General features: G+C 59.3%; 1 protein-coding gene across 1 annotated transcript in view; it reads left to right on the top strand.

Moving 5' to 3' along the window:
- The first annotated feature begins 4,906 nt into the window (after positions 1–4,906).
- The window catches only part of SCARF2 (scavenger receptor class F member 2), a 28,353-nt gene continuing 11,525 nt past the window's right edge, over positions 4,907–21,734 (top strand). Inside the window, exons 1-6 of the mRNA XM_074291789.1 lie at positions 4,907–5,253; positions 16,486–16,544; positions 16,951–17,052; positions 17,253–17,772; positions 17,968–18,186; positions 19,002–19,130. Of these exons, the coding sequence (XP_074147890.1) occupies positions 5,075–5,253; positions 16,486–16,544; positions 16,951–17,052; positions 17,253–17,772; positions 17,968–18,186; positions 19,002–19,130 (1,208 nt within the window). The 5' untranslated portion in view covers positions 4,907–5,074. The remainder of the gene's footprint in view (positions 5,254–16,485; positions 16,545–16,950; positions 17,053–17,252; positions 17,773–17,967; positions 18,187–19,001; positions 19,131–21,734) is intronic.

Raw genomic sequence — 21,734 nt, 5'->3', positions numbered from 1 at the left:
TCTGGGTTTGCTGGGGGAGGGTCGAACAGACTGGGCGCAGACTGGGCGCAGACCGAGGGCAGGCAGCTCACACAGCCCAGACCAGAGGGGGGAGGGGTGCGATATCTGCCGTTTCTGCAAAAAGACTTTCACCCCAGTGTGGATGTTCCGTCTTGGCAGCAAGCCAGGAGCAGGGAGAGGGTGTAAACACTGGAGGTGAAGAATAAAACCCCGGAAAGCCAGCGTCTCTCCTCTCTAGGGACCAAGCCACTGCCACCCCACCCGGAGTGACTCAGCGCAGCCATCACTGTCCTGTTAGTGCCTCGCTGCCGTCTCCCGCAGTCTGTAGAGGAAGCCCCGTAACACCGTCCAGCCCCATCCTCCCCTCCAAAAACAGACCAATTGTTTCTCTTGTCAATTTGTTTTCTTCAATTCTGACAAAATGAACAAAAAATTTAAAAGGGCCCTAACCACTGACAGCTTCTGTGTGGAGAGGGAGCAGACTTCAAACCCTGAGGAGACTAAAAGCAGACTGTCTCCAGAGGAATCCCCTAAGGGGGATGTGAGCTGCTCCTTAATACATAAGACTCTCATAGAGGAAATCAAAAAGGCTCTCACAAGGGAGCTGGAAGAGAAATGGGAAAAGGAAAGGGAAGCTTGGCAAGAGAGCCTGGAGAAGTCATCCCATGCATTCAAAGACAGAGTGGATAAAGAAAACAAATCATTGAAAAAATTAGTGAATTGGAAAAGGCAAACAACTCCAAGGAAAACTGAGCGGGTCTCGCGATCTTTTGGCTTTTATGACAAAAGAGGAATAAGAAACGTGACAAGCTTTGCCAAGTGCTCTCTCTGCAAGCGATGCTTTTTGTAAATAGAAAGCCTCTAGGGAAAGAGGAACCTGTGGTCTGTAGCGAGCAGTCGCCCTGCCACCTTCCAGCTGCCAGCCTAAGAAGATTGTATTTTTCTGTTATTCTCTAGCTCAAGAAAAAGGGGTCTTGCCCCCTGACTTTAGTCACTCCCGACTAATTGCTCGAAAGGGAAACATGGCTTTTAAAAGAGCTGAATCCTATGATTATTTTATTATTTTTTTAAAACAATAACTTTTTATTTTTCCAAATACATGCAAAGGTAGTTTTCGACATTCATCCTTGCAAAACCTTGTGTTCCAATTTTTTTCTTCCTCCCTCCCCACTCCCTTAGACAACAAATAATCCAATGTAGATTAAACCTGTGTAGTTCTTCTAAACGTATCTCCACAATTATTGTGCTGCGCAAGAAAAGTCAGATTAATAAGGAAAGAAAAAAGAAACACGAGAAAGGAAAAAGAAGCAAACAGCAACAAAAAAAGTAGAAAATACTATGTTGTGATCCATACTCGATCACCATGGTTCTCTCTCTGGATGCAGTTGACGCTTTCCATCCCAAGTCTGTTGGACCCAGACTGAATCACCTCGATGTTGAAAAGAGCCACGTTCAGATGGTTTTATTTCTACAAAGATCGTCTGAATCACTCTAAAGTATCCGTTACTACTATAGTCCTAGCAAAGATTAGATGAATATCTTCAGTCGATCTAGATTTAAGAGAATCTTAGTTCTGGTTTAGTAGTCTGCTTTCGCCTAAAGAAAGCTCAACCCAATTAAGGTAAGCAATACCGATCGGGAGGATACCAACATCCACGTGGTGGAAATTCCTTCACAATAACTGGCTGGACCCTTCACATTCACTTTCCTTGGACCTCACCCTCTGACTTACTTCTTGACTAATGGGGGGGGCATTCTCTCCCCCAACCCAAGTAGGAAACAAAATTCCCTTACTAATACTTCTTAAAAGGAACTTTTCTTCAAAAACCAAGGCCCCAAGCCCCATTGGGTCAGCCTTGAGTCGTCTCTTCCCATCCTCCCATGGGCAGTGGGATCATGGCTCATTCTGGCATGGAGGAGAAAGTCCTGGGAGGTGCTGCTTTTCCTAACACCTATATTTGTGGATCCTTGGAGGGGAGTGGGGCAATGATATAAGTTACCCTGGGAGTGATCTTTTTTTGGATGTGAACCAGTCAGCAAATTCTATAGAGTGGATCCCAGTGCAAGACCATTGGGAGATATAGGTCCCACTGATCCCTTACCAGCATGCTGTTGGGGCTTGAGGTGATCAGGGAAGACTTGTTGGAGAAGGTGGTACTCCGATTGGTGTGTGTGAGGGGGTGGGGGGACAAGAAAGAGGCACAGAGCCCAGGGCTTGAGGCTGTCCAATCCAGCTCCTTCCTTGGACAGATCTCTATCAAGCTAGAGTGTCTTGTCCAAGGTCAGACAGCTCTTAATTGTCCTAATTTTCTGATGTTATAGGAAAAACTCTGAGCTCCAGCTCCTCTGATCCTAAGGGGGGAGGGGGGAACTACAGCAGAGCTAGCATCTAGGTGCATCAAGGTTTGCAAAGCACTTAACTCCAGTGCCTGGAAGCAGCGCCTTCCCCTAAATTCAAATTGTGCTCAGCTCAGAAGGCCTCTGCAATGCTCACATGCACTGTCTGCTGGCCCTGCGGTGGAGCCTTCCCAGCTCATATTGGTCTGATCGGCCACAGTGGGACTCCAACCTAGTGATGTCATTTTGGTCCTCTTGAAATGGAGATCGACCCTGGCACGCCATCCTTACCCCCACTTTATGGATGGAGAAACTGAGGCTGAGAGTGATTTGTCCAAGGTGACAGTGTCTGAGGCAAGACGATATGAAATCCGTGTTGACATTCAGATGCTTCTGTGCTGGGAGTGAATGTGTGTGTGTGTGTGTGTGTGTGTGTGTGTGTGTGTGTGTGTGTGTGTATATGCTATGGATGGAGAAGTGGAGAAGGCGGGGTAGGAGAGTACATTTGTGTAAAGGTGAGGGTAGGTTAGGGATCTGTATTGTCATCGGAACTAGGTTCTAGTTTGCCACATTTCGTGGCACCCCGCTCCCCCTTCTGAGCTGAATTAAACTGGCGGTTAACCCAAGATCTCTCAGAAGTCCTGTATCTGATGTTCACGCTTAGTATTCCTGTCAGCACATAAGATCAAAGAGAACTCCTAAAATGTACTGAGGGCAGCAACAACTGCCCACTCCAATTCCCCATTCCCCCATCCCAGTCAAGCCCTCATGCCTTAGCACCCCATGTCTTCTCTCAGACTTTGAGGCTTCTGCCCAAGGGGCAGTGGAAGGAACAATGGGCTCACTGGACGTGGTTCACGTCCTGGCCCCGAGATGGCCTTTGTGACCTCGGACGACGACCCCTCCTCCGTCAAAGGGCATTGGACTAGATGAGCGGTTCTTAATAAGCCTGGGAAGAGATTGCAAGAACTTGGGAGGGGATCTACATTTTCGTTCACTTCTAAAATTGAGCACTTCCTTCCATTGTGGATATGGGCAGCAAATGTTCTGAGAAAGGGCTGTGACCCAAAAGAGGGGCAGGACTCTTGATGGGTGGATCCGCAGATCCCTTCCCATTCTAAAGCTAGATCTCAGGATCTGGTCCCACAAGACATGGCTTTGTCCCGGTGCTTTCCATTTCCCCTTCCTCTTTCTTCTCCAGTGATCAGCCACGTTTCCACCTGACTCGGATCTCGGTGCTTTCCATTTCCCCTTCCTCTTTCTTCTCCAGTGATCGGCCACGTTTCCACCTGACTGGGATCTCGGACTTGGATACTTCAAGGATCCAGATTTCATCCTCGTGGGCAGTGCCTTTCCGAAGCACGCGTTCCTTCTGACATTTCTTCCTGCCACATTCGTTTCTGGTTAGTTCTTAAGCCGCCCTAACTGGTACAGCTGACTCTGGCCCATTCACGGCTAGAAAGGAGGAAAGCGGACTCTGAGAGGCTAGGAAAGGCTGAGCCCTTTGAAGGACCAGCCAGTTATGGGGAAATCACTGCAGGAACCCTACAAGTAATTTCAATCACACGGATGCTGAGCTCCTTGGAAAGGAGGCTCCAGGTGGAGAGTAAGAAACCCAAAGATCTTGGAACATCTTGTCTGGGCCATAATCAAGAGGAAAACGGGATCCGCAGGTGGGGTCAGTTCCCCAGGTTTTCCCTACCAGACGAGGCCTCCGGATCGATCTTACTCGTTGGAGTCAGAAATTCTTTGGGTGCAAAGCACCGGAGGGTGTGGGGGAGGCAGGGTCTCTGGGGCTGCTCCCCCTGCCCCGAAGATGAGGAAGGGAATGGTCAGAAACACTTTGGGTGCATTTGTCCTTCTGAGAAAGGCTCAGGGCCCCAGGCTGCCCGTGCCTGCACCTTGGGTCTTCCGGGTCCTAATAAAATACTTTTTTGGTCATTAAATTAATAAAGTGACAGGCTTGGAAGGAACCTTGGAGGACGGGGATTTTTCGGAAGAGGACGTCGGGGTTTGTCCTCGAAGGGGCAGGAGACGTCAGGGAGCCTGACGTGCCGGGGAATGGGATTTACGGGAGGAGGGCTGGACAAGGTCACCGGCCTCACCTTCCCCTCCAGACCCCCTGGGCCCAGTGGCCAGGCATAGATCAAGATACAGATGGGGAAACTGAGGCCAGCTAGTCAATGCCTGACGCGAGGCCGGTCCAGGGCAGAGGAAAGTGGAGGGTGCGGGGGAGCGGGTGACAGCGGGCGGTGTCCTCTGCCTCATTCCCTCCCCCCGGGACCGGCAGAGCCTCCTCCTGGCCCTGGCCCGCTCCCTTTCATTAGTCATCCCAGTGAGAGGAGGGGGCTGCCCCGGGGAGGAAGAATACGGGGCTGAGGGCGGGGAGGGATTGGGGAGAGGGGTACGGGAGCAGGCTCTCTCGGGCTCGGCATACAGCGGGCGCCCCCTGAGTACCCACGGGCTGGGAGGGGGGCCGAGGCGGGCGCCGCGGCCGGCTAGGGGAGGGGGCGGGGCTTGGGCGGCGCTTGGCGGAGGCGGCCCGAGGCTGGCCCGGGATCAGGGGAGCCGATGTGGAATTTCCTGCCGGGCCCGGCCCCCTCCCCTCTCCCCTCCTCCCCTGCCCGCCCGCCGGGCCTCGCCTCTGCCTCTCGGCCCCGGGCTCCCCTGCACTCGGCTTCCGGCCGCGCTCCCTGCAGCCGCTCCGCGCCCCGCGCCCCCCCCCCCCCCGCCCGGCATGGGGGGCCCCGGGGCTCGCGCTGGCCGCGCGCCGCGGCCCCGGCCCCCGCCGCCGTCGCCGCCCGCCCTGATGCTCCTGCCGCCGCTGCTGCTGCTGCTGCTGCTGCCGCTGCCGCCTCCGCTGCGAGCCGCCCCGGAGCTGAGCCCGAGGGGACGCAATGTGTGCCGGGCGCCCGGGTAGGACTGAGCCCCGGGGAGGGCGGCGGCGGGAGCGGGGGCGGGGGGAGGGGGCGGGGGGAGGCGGCGGAGGGCCCCCGGACGCGGCGCGGGGAGAGGGGGCGGCCCCCGCGGGTCCGAGGGGCCGGGAGGGCGCGCGAGGGGAATGGAATCCGCTAGCAGGAGGCCGGGCTGGGGAGCGCGGTTTGGCGGCGGTGGCGGCGGGGGGGAGGGGAGACACCGCTCTGGGGAAGGGGCCGGGAGACGGGGGGACCGCGGGCCGGCCTGGAGAGCGCTGGGGGTGGGGGCGGGGAGGGAAGGGGAGGCCCGAATGGGGAGCGGGCCGGGAAAATGCGGGGCCTGGCCGGGGAGGGAGAATCCCGAGGGGGGGGGCTGGGACGGGCAGCCGGGAGGAGGGGGAGCTGATGGGGTGAGCGTGTGTGCGTGCAAATGTGTGTGCAAAAATGTGCGCGCGCGCTCGAGTGTGCGTGTGGGCGTGTGAGGTGGGGGAGGCCAGGCGGGGGCCGGGCGGCGGGGGGAGGCCGGGGGGCTGCGCGCTCGCGGGCCCGCACCGGGCCGGCTCTGACACTTGAGGACAAAGGTGGAAGGGCCCGGGCCTGGCCTGCGGGAGGGGGCCCCGAGGGGGGAGAGGGGCTGCCGGGACCCTTGGGCGCCCCGGGTCCTCCCCCTCCCCCCACTCCCGAGGCCGCGGCGCTTTGAGATCGAGGTTGTCTGTCAGATGCTCGTGTACCCCCGTTCCGCGCGCGCGTGCATGTAGCAGCGTTTGTCTGGTGGGTCCCGTCCCCTCCCCAGTTCCCTCCCCCCTCCAAAGCCCTCTTCTCCTCCTGCCTCCCTCCCCTCCCCCCTCTGGGCCCCCCGGAGTCCGCGACCGCTCCCCCCTTTCTGTTCACCGGAGTCAGCAGCCAGCCAGCACAAGCTGTGCCATCTGCTCCCCATCCCGCCCGCCCCTCGCGGCCCAGGGCTGCAGACTGCTGGGGAGGGGCCTGAGGCACGCGAAGCTCCCCCCACCCCCATCCCACCCAGAGCGCCCAGCCCAGCCTCCCCCGCCGCTGCCCACCCTGGGAGGAGCGCCTCCGGCCGGCGCAGTTCTGGGGGCCCGAGGCCCGCACCCCCTCCCCTTTATTCACAGTTCCTCTTCTTCCTCAGCTCCCTCCTCCTCAGCTCCTTCTCCTTGAATCATAGAGAGGTGACCCGGCTCCTGTCCCGCCTCCCTTCTAAAGAAGGCAGCTCCAGGGCCTTGGGAGCTCTTTGACAAGCTTGGGGGGGGGGGCCCTGAGACCCTCACTCACAGCCAGAAACTTCCCAGAGGCAGGGTGCCCGAGTCAGAGGCCCGGATTCGCTCCGGCCTTGCTGGGGGACTTTGGGGCAGCGGCTGCCCCTCCACCCGGGAGAGCGGGGGATTCCCCCTCACTTCCAGCCTGTGAGGTGTGACCCTCCTCCTCCTCTCGGCTCTCACTCTCCAGCTTGCTGTCCTCCCTGGCCCTGGGGACCCTGGCAGTGGCCGGGGTGGGGGTGGGGTCCTTCCTCTTGTACCCTTGTGACCCTGAGCAAGCCAGCCCTCCTCTGTGAACCTTCCTTCTCCATCAGCCGAAGGAGCCGGATAGAGGTAGCCGGGGAACTCTCCGGCTCCCTGCGGTCAGAAACCATGTCCAGTGTCCCCAAGACCTGGATTCCAAACGTGACAAGTCTCAGTGACATCTCCCACATACCGAGGGCTTTTTTTTGGGGGGGAGGGACTATCGGTTTACTGACTTCTAGGAGTGTAAGTGGGTCCTGAAAACAAAACGTTTGATCTAAGAGGTCATTCACCACTGGATTTCTCTCGGCCCTTGGGAACAGGGTCAGGGAGAGAAGTGGGTGACCCCCGGGGTCAGCAGAACCGGCCCACCGCAGGCAGAAGCCTCTGGGAAGGGCCCCTTTCTGGCTCTGCTTCGGCCTTTCCTGGCTCCTAAGGCGCAGAGACAAGCAGAAGGAGCAGGGACTAAGGTGGCCCCCAGGTCGGGGCCTGAGCCTCTTCCGCCTCCTTCATTGACTCGGCGCTTTCCTCTGGGCAGCTTTTCTCTCTGAGCCGCTTTCGAGAATCAGAGAAGGGCAAGAACTCCCAGCGGGGCTTTGAGGGTTAACAAAAGGCTCTCTCCAAGCATTTTTTCCAGCCTCTCCCCAGCTCTTCCAGAAGGGATCGTTGCCTCCCTTAGCGTAGATTAAAAGGTTCTTCACATTTTTTTCCCGTGCGTCACCGATCCCCTTGGCAGTGTGGTGGTGAAGCCGCAGGGCTTAGTACTAGCACATAGTAGGTCAGTCAATACATAAAATAGAAATGCAAAGGAAACGCTGCAGTTGTGTGTCGCCATGTTTCCATGTGGAGGATCCACACACACGTTCACAGGCCCCTGGTTAGGAAACTCTGGTCCAGATTAAAATCTCTCCACGTTCATTATTATTCGTGTTCCTCATTGAAGTAGCTGGCCAGCTGGCTGGAGGCTGGCCTCGGGAGCTCCGTTCGAGAAGGCCGAGGACTCTCTCCCGCCAGCTTTGCTCCCGCGGGCCAGCTCTGTGGTCAGCAGAACCGGCAGCCATGGGGGGTTGGAGTGGGAGAGAGGCCGCTCTCCCCTCCTGCTGGGATGGGTCAGGCGGGCTCAAGTTCCAATGCAGCCAGACTGCCCGCTCCGGCACAATGTCACCGAGACCTTCTGGACCTCTGTTTCTTCTTCTTCTTTTTTTCTTTTAAAGTGGAGTTAATAATACTTAGTTTGTAGAGTTGTTGCAAAGCTCTAGTGAGATGTGAAGAACTTGGCAAAAAGACAGACCAATGTCGAGGGGAGAGCCAGACTCTCCAGAGAGGAGGGATGCTCCGAGCCGGGCTCCCAGCCACCATTGGCCGGGAACTGTCCCGACAGCAGCCCTGGCCAGCGGGTGTCCGCGCTCTGGTTCAAGACCAGGGTTAGCTCCCTGGAAGCAAGAGGATCTAGGTGGAGGCTGGACAGCTACATAGGAGCTGCTGGGTATATATGCCCAGGAACTCATGTGGTCAGTGAGGGCCCCCTGGCTGGCTGGAGTGGGGGGATCGAGCGGGGACCGCGAATTCAGTCCAGTTCAGTCAGCATTTCTTAGGCACCTACTGTGTGCAGGATAGCAGGGACAAAGACTAAGGTGAAAAAAGTCCTTGTGTTTCCCTCCAGTGTGTGCATGATTAAGTCCTGCCGTCGGGGCCAAACCACAACCTTAGTTTTACCTTCCTGTGACGTCCCTTCGGATAACGGAAGACAGCTATAACTGCCCCCTCCCCCAGTCTTTTCCCAGTGGATAGAGTGTTAGACTTCAACTCAGGAGAATCCACCGCTAACACCAGACCTGTACCCCTTGGAAAGCCACATGATCACTCAGCCTCAGTTTTCTCATCTGTAAGATGGGCTTAATACTAGTGCCTATCTCCCAGATCACCACACACATGGCCCTTTGCCAGCCTTGAAGTGCTCTGGAAATGTGGGTTGTTACCATTGTCTCCTTCGGGCAGAACGGCCCCAATGCCTTCGGCCAACCACTTCTAGGACTGGGCCTCCCTTCGCCATGTTGGCGCCCTCCTATAAAAGCTCTAGTTATCTAGATTCTTCCTAAACTCATGCCCCAGATGTGGTCTGACCAGGGCAGATGATGATGATGATGATGATGATGATGTAGGAACCAGTGTTTGCTAGGCATTGAGCTAAGAGCTTTATAAATATTACCTTATTGGCTCTTGCCACCAATTCCCATTTTACAGAGGAGGAGACTGAGGTAAACAGTGACTCACCCAGGGTCACCCAGTTAGGACGTGTTGGGGCTGCAGGCAAGCCTGCTTGCCTCTACTTCCCCATTGGTGTGCCAGGGTAATTCCGTGTCCTAATGCTGGCGTCCAGGACTTGCCCGATCTGCCCTCTGGGAAAAGGGCATGGGCTTTGTGTAGCGGGACGGCCCCTGACAAAGCCCTGCTGGCTTGCCCCCTCCCCGCTTCCCTTTCCATCCCCTCACCAGCCATTTCTCTGGTGATTCACTCCAAGTTTTCTAGAAACTCAAGTCACTGGGGTAGAAGGGAAGTCTGGGGATTCCAAGAGCTGGCAGTGGAGCCGAGCTGGGAAGCTGGCTCCCTGGGTGGGAGCACGGGAGGGCAAAGAAGGCCGTTAAGTAGGGTCCTGGGGCACTCGGAACTGGACGGCATCAGGGCTTAATTCATAGGTCTCCAAACGGATGCGAAGCAATGAACTAGGGCTACCGAGGCAAAGTGAGGTGCCCGCTCCTTCCGAGCCGCGGCTCCTACTGTCCTGAAGGCCAGGCCAGGGAGAGACAAGGAGGCATGGCTTCTGAGTGGGGTCCTCAGCCCAATGTCTCGGGAAGGATTGACCGCAGCCTGGGGGAGGGGGGGAAGGAGGGGGAATCTGAAACAAGGCTGTGCAAGGGTCAAGGTGGAAAATTGTCCATGTGCACCTCGAAAATAAAAAACTTCAAAAAAGGAAGGTTACATCAGCAGCAGGAGTGGGGGAGACCGAGGCAGAAGACCGGTAGGAGCACAGCCTGGCGGTACAGGGTGTTAATGCGGTCGGATTCTCGGCTTTGCGTTCTCGAACTTTCTTGGCTCGCTGTGCGCTGTTATCGGTGCTGATGTTCAGCGGGGCTCTGCAGGGCAGGGGGGAGGTCTCCTGATATCGACGCCCCTCTGCAAAGCACCTCCCTCTTAGCATCACGACTTATTATGCCCACTTTTTTTTTGGCTGAGGCAGTCAGGGTTGAGTGACTTGCCCAGGGTCACACAGCCAGGAAGTGTTAAGTGTCTGAGACCGGATTTGAACTCAGGTCCCCCTGGTGCTCTATCCACTGCACCACCCTATTATCCCTTTTTTACAGCTGGGGAAATGGAATCCCTGAGAGGTTAGGGGACACAAACATGTACCGGATCCAGAACCAGTCTCCAACATAACGGCGATATCCACCATTTACCAAAAAAGCTCCAAATGACCAACAATGGGCGAGCGCGCCTCGACAGTGCCCTGCGGCTTAAACTTGTGCCCCGGTAGGGACACAGATGGCGAGCTTGGGGGGGAGGGACACCCCGAACCGGGTCAGCACTCAGAAATTCCCGACTCGGGTCCCCCTGAATTCAAGGCTGGTGCTCTATCCACTGCGCCATCTAGACTGGGGGCAGCTGGATGGCCCAGTGGAGAGAGCCCCAGCCTTAAAGTCAGAAGGATTTGAGTTCAAATCTGGCCTCAGGCACTTTACACTTCCAGGCTGTGTGACCCTGGGCAAGTCACTTAACCCGGATTTCCTCAGGGGGAAAACTAGATTAGGCTGCTCTGCTTGGACCTAGAGGTCTGGATTGGGAGGTGTCGATGGTGGCCAAGTGCCAGAAAAAAGTAAACCTCGAAGTTCCCGACAGTAGGAGGCGTCCCAAAGCAGCCCGGCCATGGGGAGGGGGAAGGAGGAGCTCCCTCTAAGGGAGGCTCACAGAGTTCTTGTTCAGAGGGCTTGATGGCCTCGGATTTGCCTTCCGCTGTTCCATCCCCAGGCCCGAGAGCCCAGAGGCAGAAAGGGGCTGAGGCCTGTGGGAAGCGGCTTCTCTGGGCCCCCTCCGCTCCACTGTAGGATGGCTTAGTTTGTCCTGTGCCCCACAGGCACACAGTAGGGGTGTTGCTGTCCAGGCCGGAGGTGCTGAAAATCCCGTGGACAGTGCAGTTGAGACAGCGGGTAGAACGCCGGAAAGGGGAGTCAGCGAAGGGGCGAAGTCCCGAGGGAGGGGCCGGGAAGCTGGGCCGGGAAGGGCCCAGGGAGGTTAGGGGTTTTAGGGCGCCCCATCAGGGAAGGTCCCCGGCTCTCCCATAACCGTCAGTGGCCGGGCGGGAGTCAGGCGGAGAGCAGGCTGGCCCAGGGGGACAAGGGGCAAGGGCTTCCAAGGGCAGAAGCTTGTTGAAATGGCCAAAGAAATAATTTAAAAAGCAAACAAATAAATAAATAGAAGAAATGGCCAGCCGCAGGGAGGGGAGAAAGGCCAGGAGAGAAGGACTTGGGAGGTTCTGGAGACTGAGTGGAGCAATTTATCCATCAGGACCTGCCTGCTGGGCAGGAGAGAGAGTGGCGGGGGAGCCAGCCTCAAAGCAGCGGGTTCAAATCCCACGTCTGGCACATCCTGGCTGTGTGATCCTGGATAAGTCATTTAACTAAAGGGAGTTTCCTTTCTCATTGGTTCCCAATATATGGTGAAATCATCTCTCCATCCCTGTCCTGCATGTGCACCAGGTCCCGTGTGGAAAGTCTCTGCCCTCTAAAAAGCTTTTCTCCCAAGAGAGAGAAGGACATCAACACATAAATTGCCAGAAAAAGTAGCCTTTACGTGGTGCTTTCAAGCACTTTGCAAGTGTTTTGGGGGCTCAGTGGTTAGAGCATCAGCTGGCTTTAACGTGGGCAGAAGCTGAATTTCAATCCCAACTTGAGGATTACTAGCTGTGTGACCCTGGGCAAGTCCTTTAATCTTGCTCACACTCACTTTCCCTCCCTGCAAAATGACCAGAATAATGTGTAAAAGTAATAAGCTGCCCCCCTCTCAGGACTCGTGTGAAAGTCATAAAAACCAAGGTTAAATTTAAGGCAATGGCGAAGAAAAGGGGACTTGGGGGGGTAAGGGGAGGGTCAGGAGGAGGGGGCTGTGGGAATTATGGGAAAAGTAAAAAAACTCCTGAAATCCCGGAGCCCAAATACAACCATGCTCTGACCGTGGAGAAGGCCGAGGCACAGAGAGAGAGACTGGCTTCCCTGGGGTCACAGTCAGAAAGAGGCTCTGGGCCTTTGGCTCAGATCCGAGCTGGGAGACCCTCTGGAGCCCGAGGAGGAAGGGGCCAGAGAATGTAAAGTCCCTGTGCTGGGGACGCTGGGCTGGCCCCTTCATTTGACACAGTGACAGGCAGTGGACACGGGTTCGGATCCTGCGCTTGCTGTAGAGGTGATGGATCCCTTCTTTGGCCTTCAGGGACCTCCGTAGGAAGGGGACTAAGAAGGTCTGTGCAGCAGCTGTAAAGCAGCTGTGCGGCCCCGGGGTCCGAGGAGCCAAGCTTGGGAAGCGGGGCTGGGGGGGCTGCCCGGTTCTTGGGAACGCTCCCCAGCGGCAGCAGGAGGGGCTGAGGCTGGGCCGGCAGCCCCGGGCCTGGCGGAGCTGCTTCTGCCTGGTCCCACTTAAGTGAGCGGACGTGTGTGTCAGCTCCCCCCCCTTTATCCCGGCCTCTTCCCAGCCCTTCCCGAACATCGAGCTGCTCTCTGGTATGGGCCGTTTCCCCGCCCTGCACCTCCTCCGAGGGGCTTTCGGACGGGCCAGAAGGCAGGTGGGGCCAGCGTGGGGCAGGCTTCTGCTTCCTGGGAGGGAAATCTCATCTCCACCTGGTTTGCCACAGGGAGCCAGGGATTTTGAGCGGATCTGGGTGAGAAAGCGCAAGTGGGCACTGGAAGGAAGTAGGGGAAAGTGGAGCTGGGAAAGCCTGAGGAGCAGTTCCTGCATATGCTGCTGTGGGAATCATGGGAAGAGCGGAGGGGATGACACGGAAGTAGAAAGCCCCGCTTTATTAGAACAGGAAAAACCCTTCTTCTTAGGGGGACACCCCCATCCCCCTCAGCGGGCATCCCAGGGCCTCAGCAGCTGTACAGAAGGGGAACTCTGCCAGGTTCGGTGGGCAGAAGCAACAGATCCCCCCTCCCTGCAGAACCCCAGACTCCCATCCCAGGCCTTCTCTTGCCCCTTCTGCCCCAACCCCCTTCAGGAGCATCAAAGAGCTTGTTCTTGCTAATCTGGGCGCCCCCGTGGCCAGGTTTCCCCGCCAGAGGCATTACCAGGAAGCTCCAGGAGGGACTTGGAGGAGAGTTAGTTGGGACACCTTTGGAAGCCGAGGAGAGTTCCATGAGACGTCCCTGTACGGGTCCCGGGGGTGCCTCCGATCCGCTTTGTGGTTCTCAGACCCCGTTACCCTTCCTTCCCCTCCCCGGGACAAGAGACTCCCCGGCTTCCATTTGGGAACCTGCGGGGGTCCCCCGGGGAGGGGTGGAAGTGGGAGGGCTCAGCCTTAGAAATATTGCTTCTCCCTCCGTTCCCTGGGAGTAGGAACTTTATGCCCCATTCTGTCTCAGAGCTGTACAGAACTAAGGGTATTAAACAGGGACTCTTAAAACCAGAACACAGAGTATCAGGGCTGGGCAGAACCTTAGAACATAAAATGGCAGAGATAGAAGGAACATTAGAACATGGAATGTCAGAGCTGGCATGGGCCTGAGAAGAGGGGATGGCAGGGCTGGGAGGGAGCTTAAAACAAGGGATGGCAGGGCTGGGAGGGATCTGAGAACAGATAATTCCAGAGCTGGGAGGGGGCTCTAGAACCAAGAACATGACTGTAAGAGCCAGCAGACTCCTTTGGACTAGCTGGGTGGGGACGGCAGGGGCAGGAGAGTCCCCTTGGCTCCCAACATCTGGGCAACAGCTGTGACTCCTTTCCCCCGTCCCCCCCACGGTACCGAGGTAGTCGGTCCCTTTATCAGGGATCTCCACACTCCTCCCCCAAGCGGGGACAGAATGCAGTGGTTGCAGTGGTTGAGTGGAATATCCTTCAGGTCGGGGGCCCGGGGGCAGCAGCTGCTCCAACCTCACATTCAGGGCACACAGTCAGGGGCAGAAAAGGACCAGAAGCCCAGCCTCCTGTGCTGCACCAGATTTGGGGCAATGGAGACTCCGGGTCAGCAGTAGGGGGCTAGTCCGAAATCACTGTGAGAACCAGATCTCCCAGCCCACTCATGGCTGCTCCAAGGAGGGGAAGTTTTTCTAAGGAACTGAGAACCCGCAATCTAAAATCCGTGACAATGACTCTGACTGGATAATCAGTAATCGGAACCACCGGAGATGCTCCCAGCTCATTCATTCAGCAGACTGGGCATCCAGGTGTTATGGTGGCTAATTACAGGGGCAGGAGTCAGGAAGACTCTTCTTCCTGGTTAAATCTGGTCTCTGACCAGCTGTGTGACCCTGGGCAAGTCCCTTACCCCTGTTTGCCTCAGTTACGCCATCCATAAAATGAGCCAGAGAGGGACATGGCCAACCTCTCCAGTAGCTTTGGGGCCAAAAAGGATCAGGACTGAAAAGTGATTGAACCGCACACGTGTGTGTGTGTGTGTGTGTGTGTGTGTGTGTGTGTGTGTGTGTGTGTGTGTGTATGGGGAGACCAAAGTTTGCCTGAAAAGAGTCGGAGGTCTTAGTGTGAGTCAGGAGGGGCATAAGGCAGCTACAAATGAAATTTAAGAGAAAGAGTTCCAGGATGAGGAAGGAAAAAGGAGGAAGGGAGAAAAGGTGATGAGGGAAGAGAGAGAGAGAGAGAAAGAGACAGAGAGAGAGAGAGAGAGAGAGAGAGAGAGAGAGAGAGAGAGAGAGAGAGAGAGAGAGAGAGAGAGAGAGAGAGAGAGAGAGAGAGAGAGAGAGAGAGAGAGACGGAGAGAGAGAGAGGGAGAGAGAGAGAGACGGAGAGAGAGAGAGAGAGAGAGAGAGAGAGAGAGAGAGAGAGAGAGAGAGAGAGAGAGAGAAAGAGAGAGAGAGAGAGAGAGAGAGAGAGAGAGAGAAGAGAGAGAGAGAGAGAGAGAGAGAGAGAGAAACAGAGAGAGAGAGAGAGAGAGAAAAACAGAGAGACAGAGACAGAGACAGAGACAGTCAGAGAAAGGCAGACTCAGAGAGAGACAGAGAAGGGGGACAGAGAGAAGGACGGGAGGGAGGGAGGGAGGGAGGCGGCCTGGCTAAAGCAGACAGAACCTCTTTTGTGGGTGATTCCGGGTTTAGAGAAGAACTTTGAGCCTTGGATCACGTCCCAGCCAGAGAGCCCGGATGGGGAGGGCGCTGCAGCATACGGGGACAGCTGAGAGAACTGGGCCATTTCACCTGAAGAGAGATGAGGCCGCGGGATGGGAGGGGGCATCTGAGCCCGTCCTGGGCTCGCTCCGGGATTAGCCTCCTGGCCTTGCCCCTGCCCCACCCCCACCCCCGGGCAAAGTTAGGAGCCCGGGTTCCAGATACCGGGAGGGAGCTTTCTAATAATTGGGTTCGTCCCAAAAGGCTGCGGGGCGAGGGCTGGCAAAGGCCGCGTTGGTTCTTCCAGCTCTGAGGACCAAGGAGACAAAGGGAGGGGTTTGTGCACCTGTGTGTGAGCGCGTGCGCGTGGGCCTGGGGGCGGCTGAGTTCCCTTGCTTTGGCTGTGTAGGGGCGCGCACATGGAGTCGGTGTTGCCAGAGTTGGCTCAGTGTTGGGAAGGCTCCCGAGGAAAGTGAGAGAGAAACGGTATCGGGCTGCCCACCAGGGTGCCCGGCTGCCCATCAGGGTACCCGGCTGCCCACCAGGGTGCCCGGCCGCCCAGCAGGGTCTCTTGCTGCCCACTAGAGTGTCTCTGGCTGCCCACTAGGGTGCTCGGCTGCCCGCCAGGGTGCCCGGATGCCCACCAGGGTGCCCGGCCGCCCAGCAGGGTCTCTTGCTGCCCACTAGAGTGTCTCTGGCTGCCCACTTGGGTGCTCGGCTGCCCGCCAGGGTACCCGGCTGCCCACCAGGGTGCTCGGCCGCCCATCAGGGTCTCCAGAGCCCCGGTGCCGGTCTCACTGTATGTCTGGGAAGCGTGGGCAGCCTGCCGGCGCCGTGCCAGGAAGCCGAACGGCCTCCGTTTGCATCCCCCTGGGAGGGTCCGCCGCGCACCCCGGGGCCGAGCTGCCAGCGCCGCCTCTCCCGCGGCTCTCCCGGCTGGCCACACTGTTCCCGTGCCCCAGACGCTTTTGGAGAAGCCGCCAGGGCCCAGGGCCCACTCGGCGCTAAGAAGGGGTGGAGGGACGCCGTCAAGGTCTCTGGAGGGTTTGGGTAGTGGCGGGGGGCACAGGAGCCGCCGGCGCTGGAGCACCCGGGCGCGCCTACATCCGGGAAGGGCAGAGCAGCATTGTGGAGGCCCAGAGCGCACGTCCCCCTGAACGTGCCGGGTCGCGGCGGGGCCCTCGTGTGCGCTCATCGGCCACCGCCCAGCACGCCCTGGCCAGCGGGGCCATGGCCCTGATCTTCGGAACCGAAGGACCAACTCCAGTGTGTGTGTGTGTGTGTGTGTGTGTGTGTGTGTGTGTGTGTGTGTCCGCGCGTGCGTGGGCGCGCAGTGTGCATGTGTGGGTGTGAGTGTGGGGAGCCGGGACTCAGTCTGTGCCTTCCCTTCCCCGCAGTTCCCAAGCGCTCGCGTGCTGCGCAGGATGGAGACAGCAGGGCGAGGAGTGCACCGTGGGTAAGTTGGGCGCTCGGCGGCTGGGGCGGGCGGGTGGAGGGGCCCCGGCCGGGGGTGTGCCGCTTACTCCCGGCCTCCACACATGAACCAGGTGGGGGAGAGCTCAGAGGGAAGGAGAGAACGAGGAAGGTGGGGGGAGGGAGCTGAGACCTTGTGGCCAGATCCCCGAGGGCTCTTCCCGGGGGTCAGTCCTGAGGACTTTACAGGGGGATCCCCATGAGGGTGAAGCCGAGGGTTCTGGGATGAGGAAGAGGACAGAGATGGGGAGGGGACCCCGGGCAGGGTCCCTGGCTGTGCGAGCGCGCGCGTGTGTATGTGTGCGCGCGCGGCTCCCGAGCTCGCCGGGCCAGGGTGCCCCCCCCCCCTCCGGGCCACTCTCCCATCCCCGGCCTGGTCCTGTTGACAGCCCTGTGCGAGGGGAACTCCACGTGCTCGGAGAACGAGGTGTGCGTGCGCCCCGGCGAGTGCAGATGCCGCCACGGCTACTTCGGAGCCACGTGCGACACCAGTGAGTGCCCGGGCCCGGAGACTGGGGGCCGCGGGGGTGGAGGGGGTAGGGCGGGCTCCGAGCCCTTAAGGGGGCGGAGCGTAGTGGGGCAGGGTCCAGGGCCCAGAAAAGGGGTGGGACCCGTCGCGGGTCGGGGAGGTGGGGCGTTCCAGGGCCGAGGCTGACCCCCGGGGTTCCTCCCTCCTCCCCGCCGCCCCCAGAGTGCCCGCCCCAGTTCTGGGGCCCCGACTGCAAGGAGCTGTGTAGCTGCCACCCGCACGGGCAGTGCGAGGACGTGACGGGTCAGTGTACGTGCCACGCGCACCGCTGGGGCGCGCGCTGCGAGCACGCGTGCTTGTGCCAACACGGCGCGTGCCACCCGCAGAGCGGCGCGTGCCGCTGCGAGCCCGGCTGGTGGGGCGCCCAGTGCGCCAACGCCTGCTACTGCAGCCAGACGTCGCAGTGCGAGCCGCAGACGGGCGCGTGCCTCTGCCACACGGGCTGGTGGGGCCGCAGCTGCAACAACCAGTGCTCGTGCAACGGGTCCCCCTGCGAGCAGTTCAGCGGCCGCTGCCAGTGCCGGGAGCGCACGTTCGGGCCGCGCTGCGAGCGCTACTGCCAGTGCTACCGCGGCCGCTGCAACCCGCTGGACGGCACGTGCGCCTGCGAGCCGGGCTACCGGGGCAAGTACTGCCGCGAGACGTGTCCCGCCGGCTTCTACGGCCCGGGCTGCCGCCGCAGGTGAGCCCGCAGCCCGAAAGCGACCCGGCCGGGCCTCCGGGCGCAGCCCCCCCTCGGCCCCGCCCGGGTCCCTCTGCTCCCCCAGGCCCTGGGCGGATCTCCCACCTGGGCGCCTTTCCGCGGGGCGCGGGCGGGGGCGGGGCGGGCGGGGGCCGGCTTCCCGAGGCTCACCCCCTCTTCCCGGCCTGCGCGCAGGTGCGGCCAGTGCAAGGGCCAGCAGCCGTGCACGGTGGCGGAGGGCCGCTGCCTCACCTGCGAGGCGGGCTGGAACGGGACCAAGTGCGACCAGCCGTGCGGGCCGGGCTTCTACGGGGACGGCTGTGAGCTGCGCTGCCCGCCCTGCCGAGATGGCCACACCTGCAACCACATCACCGGCAAATGCACGCGCTGCAACGCCGGCTGGATCGGGGACCGGTGAGCAGCCGGGCTGTGGGGCGCGGGCCCGCTCCCCCGCGGGGCCCGCCCCGTCCTGGGCCCCGCCACGCCCCGTCCCGGGCCACACCCCTCCCCGCCCTGCCCTGCCCCGCCCCGTCCCGGGCCACACCCCCGCCCCCCCCCGCCCTGGGCCACACCCACCGCGCCCCGCCCCCGCCCCGCCCCGCCCCCTCCCGCTTTGCCCCTGTCCCGCCCTGTAGTCTCCTCCCTGCCCCCCTGGGGCCCGCCCCGCCCTTGGACTCTCTCCACCCCTGAGGCTCCTAGCTTGCACTCATCGTAGCCCCGCCCGCAGCAGTCTCCTTCCCCGAGCCCCGCCCCCGAAGCCCTGGAATAGCTCCCTTCTCATCAAAACCCCTAGCTAGCTGCGGCTTTCCCAACTCCTCTTAGCCCCGCCCCCGGAGAGTGGGCTCCCCTAATAGCCCCGCCCGTCGGGGCCCGCGCGCCCCCCCAGCGGGTCTCCCTGGGATAACGCCCCGCCCCCGCAGTCTGTCCATCCTCCGAAGGCCGCGCGTCCCTTAAGGCCCCTAACCCTTGGGAGTTAATTTCGCCCCCTAGGAAGCACCACCCGGGACTGGGGCCTCCCTCCCTCCGTCCCTGTGCTTGGGTCCCGGGGGGATTTCTCCACGGCCCCTCCTTCCTCCCCCGGCCCCTAGCATCTGAGCATCCTAGGGCCCCGGAGGGGGCGGGGTCTGAGGTCATCTGGGGCAGCCCCCTGTCCGAGGCAGAGGCTCCCGTCCGGCTCCCCGCTCCCTTTGGCGCCGCCGCGAGCCCCTGAGCCGCTCCCCTCCGCCCAGGTGCGAATCTAAGTGCAGCAACGGGACGTACGGCGAGGACTGCGCCTTCGTGTGCAGCGACTGCAGCAGCGGCCGCTGCGACTTCCAGTCCGGGCGCTGCCTGTGCGGGGCGGGCGCCCATGGCCCCCAGTGAGTGACCGTCCCGGGAGAGGGAGGGGGCGGGCCCCCAGCGGGTGACTTCTCGGGGAGAGGGAGGGGGCGGGCCCCCGTGAGTGACTGGCCCCGGGAGAGGGAGGGGGATGAGCCCCTGTGAGTGACCGGCCCCGGGAGAGGGAGGGGGGCGGGGTGGGGATGGAGGGCTTTGTTGGGCGGAAGCCAGGGGTGCCGGGAGAGGGGAGGCTCTGTGGGAAATGGGATTGGGAGGTGTCCGTGTCCGCCGGGGCAGGGTTTCTCTGGGCTGGGGACTCGGGGTCTGTGGTGAGCCTAGAGAGGCTGTCTATATGGGGGGTGGAGGGGGTCAGGGCAGGGGGTCAGGGCTAGTCTGTGGCTGGATGATGGGCAGAGGTGGGGAGGAAGGTGAGCTCTGTGTCTGGGGACACCTGGGGTCTGTGTCAGAGGGAGTGGGGGAGAACTGGTGGGTGGGGCGTGATCTTGCAGGGTCAGGGGAGACTGAGGCTGGGCTCTGGGCACTTCTGAGTCTACTGTCTAGGTGGCCCGAGTGGTTGGGGACAGGAAGACCTGAAATAAAAATCTTCCTCAGAGGCTCCTTCCTAGCTGTGTGATCCTGACCAATCACAACCTCAGGCCCAGTTTCACCATCTGTAAAATGGGGATAATGTGTGTGGAGCACTTTATTATTATAGCTTTTTATTTACCAGATATATGCATGGGTAATTTTACAACACTGACAACTTTTCCTCTCCTTCCCCCTCCCCTCCCCCAGATGTCAGGTTGACCAATACATGGTAAACATGTTAAATACAATATATGTACGTATACATGTCCAAACAGCCGTTTTGCTGTACAGAAAGAATCGGACTTTGAAACAGTGTACAATTAGCCTGTGAAAGAAATCCAAAATGCCGGCGGACAAAAATAGAGGGATTGGGAATTCTAGGTAGTGGTTCATAGTCATCTCCCAGAGTTCTTTGCTGGGTGTGGCTGGTTCAGTTCTTTACTGCTCTATTGGAGCTGATTTGGTTCATCTCCTTGTTGGAGAGGGCCACGTCCATCCTCATACAGTATTATACATTACATTATATCATTACATCCTCATACAGTATTGTTGTTGAAGCGTATAATGATCCCCTAGTTCTGCTCGTTTCACTCAGCATCAGTTGATGTCAGTCTCTCCAGGCCTCTCTGTATTCCTCCTGCTGGTCATTTCTTACAGAGCAACAATATTCCATAACCTTCATATACCATAATTTACCCAACATTCTCCAACTGATGGGCATCCATTCATCTTCCAGTTTCTAGCCACTACAAAAAGAGCTGCCACAAACATTCTTGCACATACAGGTCCCTTTCCCATCTTTAGTATTTCCTTGGGATATAAGCCCAGTAGTAGCACTGCTGGGTCAAAGGGGATGCACAGTTTGATAACTTTTTGAGCATAGTCCCACATCACTCTCCAGAATGGCTGGATTCTTTCACAACTCCACCAACAATGCATCAGGGTCCCAGTTTCCCCACCTGCATTATTTTTTCCTGTCATCTTGGCCAGTCCGACAGGTGTGTGTGGGGAGCACTTTTCAGACCTTCAGACTCTGGAGCTATGATGATAATTGTTGTTATGCAGAGATGCCAGTGCAGGGAGTGGGCATGTGCTGGGGGAGCAGGGCCAGGCGTGAGTGGGTGTGTTTATGCAGGGGCAGTGATGGGGGTGGGGAATGCCGCCTGGCACTCTGAAGAAAGGGTCTCTGTGTATGTGGGCACTGTGGAGGGGGAGTGGGCATCTAGACAGTAAGGGTCAGAGGGAAGAGGAGCAGGGGTAGCTGTGGGGGGCTTTGGAGGGGCAGAATCTGTTTCCAGGTCTACGTGGGTGGGGGCACCATGGAGGGAATCACTGTGTGTGTGGGGGAAGCTTCTCTGTCTTTGGCCAGTATTATTTGTGCCTCTGCCCAGTGGGGAGGGGGAGTTGTTCCATCACTCCTGGGGGGTTCCATGGCTGGGGCTGTTCTGGACGCATTTTGGTTGGACCAGAGCTGGGCTCGGACACGTGGAGGCGGTGCAGGGTGGGGGACCCTAGTGACGGAGGCCGCTGAGAAACGGCCCCACTTGGCCCTGGTGCTGTTTGGGTGGGCGCTGCTGCAGAGGAGATCCCCTGGGGAAGCTGTTGGGCACTCCCGGGGGATCCCCATGGGGAGCCCTCTCTCCCCCTGGGGGTGATTGCACAGAGGCGTGGGCCCGCCCGCCACATAATCCGGCCAGATCTCTTTCACGTGGGGGCTTCCGATCCAGTTCTCATTCAGGTGGGTGCTCTGGGCCTGCCCAAGGGCAGCCCCGCCCCCGATCTGCTCCTGAATCCGTGAGCCGAGCTCCCTCTGGGGCTCCTACTGATGGCCGAAGTGGGGACGGGGCTTCGGTCAGCATCGCCTCACAACCGGGTCTGCCACAAGTGGAGTGGCCGGCCCAGGGTCACGCAGCTAAGCAGTCAGGCTGTGTGCCCTCAAGCCCCGCGCCCCTTGCCGAGTGTGCCAGGCCGTCTGAGTCAGGGGGCCCAGGCCGGAGCCCCGACTGGCGCGCACTGGGATCTGGCAAAGCGTTTCACCTTTCTGAGCCTCAGTGCCC

Source organism: Sminthopsis crassicaudata, chromosome 1 (genome assembly GCF_048593235.1).
Source record: "Sminthopsis crassicaudata isolate SCR6 chromosome 1, ASM4859323v1, whole genome shotgun sequence".
Lineage (NCBI taxonomy): Eukaryota > Metazoa > Chordata > Mammalia > Dasyuromorphia > Dasyuridae > Sminthopsis > Sminthopsis crassicaudata.
Note: the sequence above shows the minus strand (reverse complement) of the source record. Positions and strands in the feature narration are given on the sequence as shown.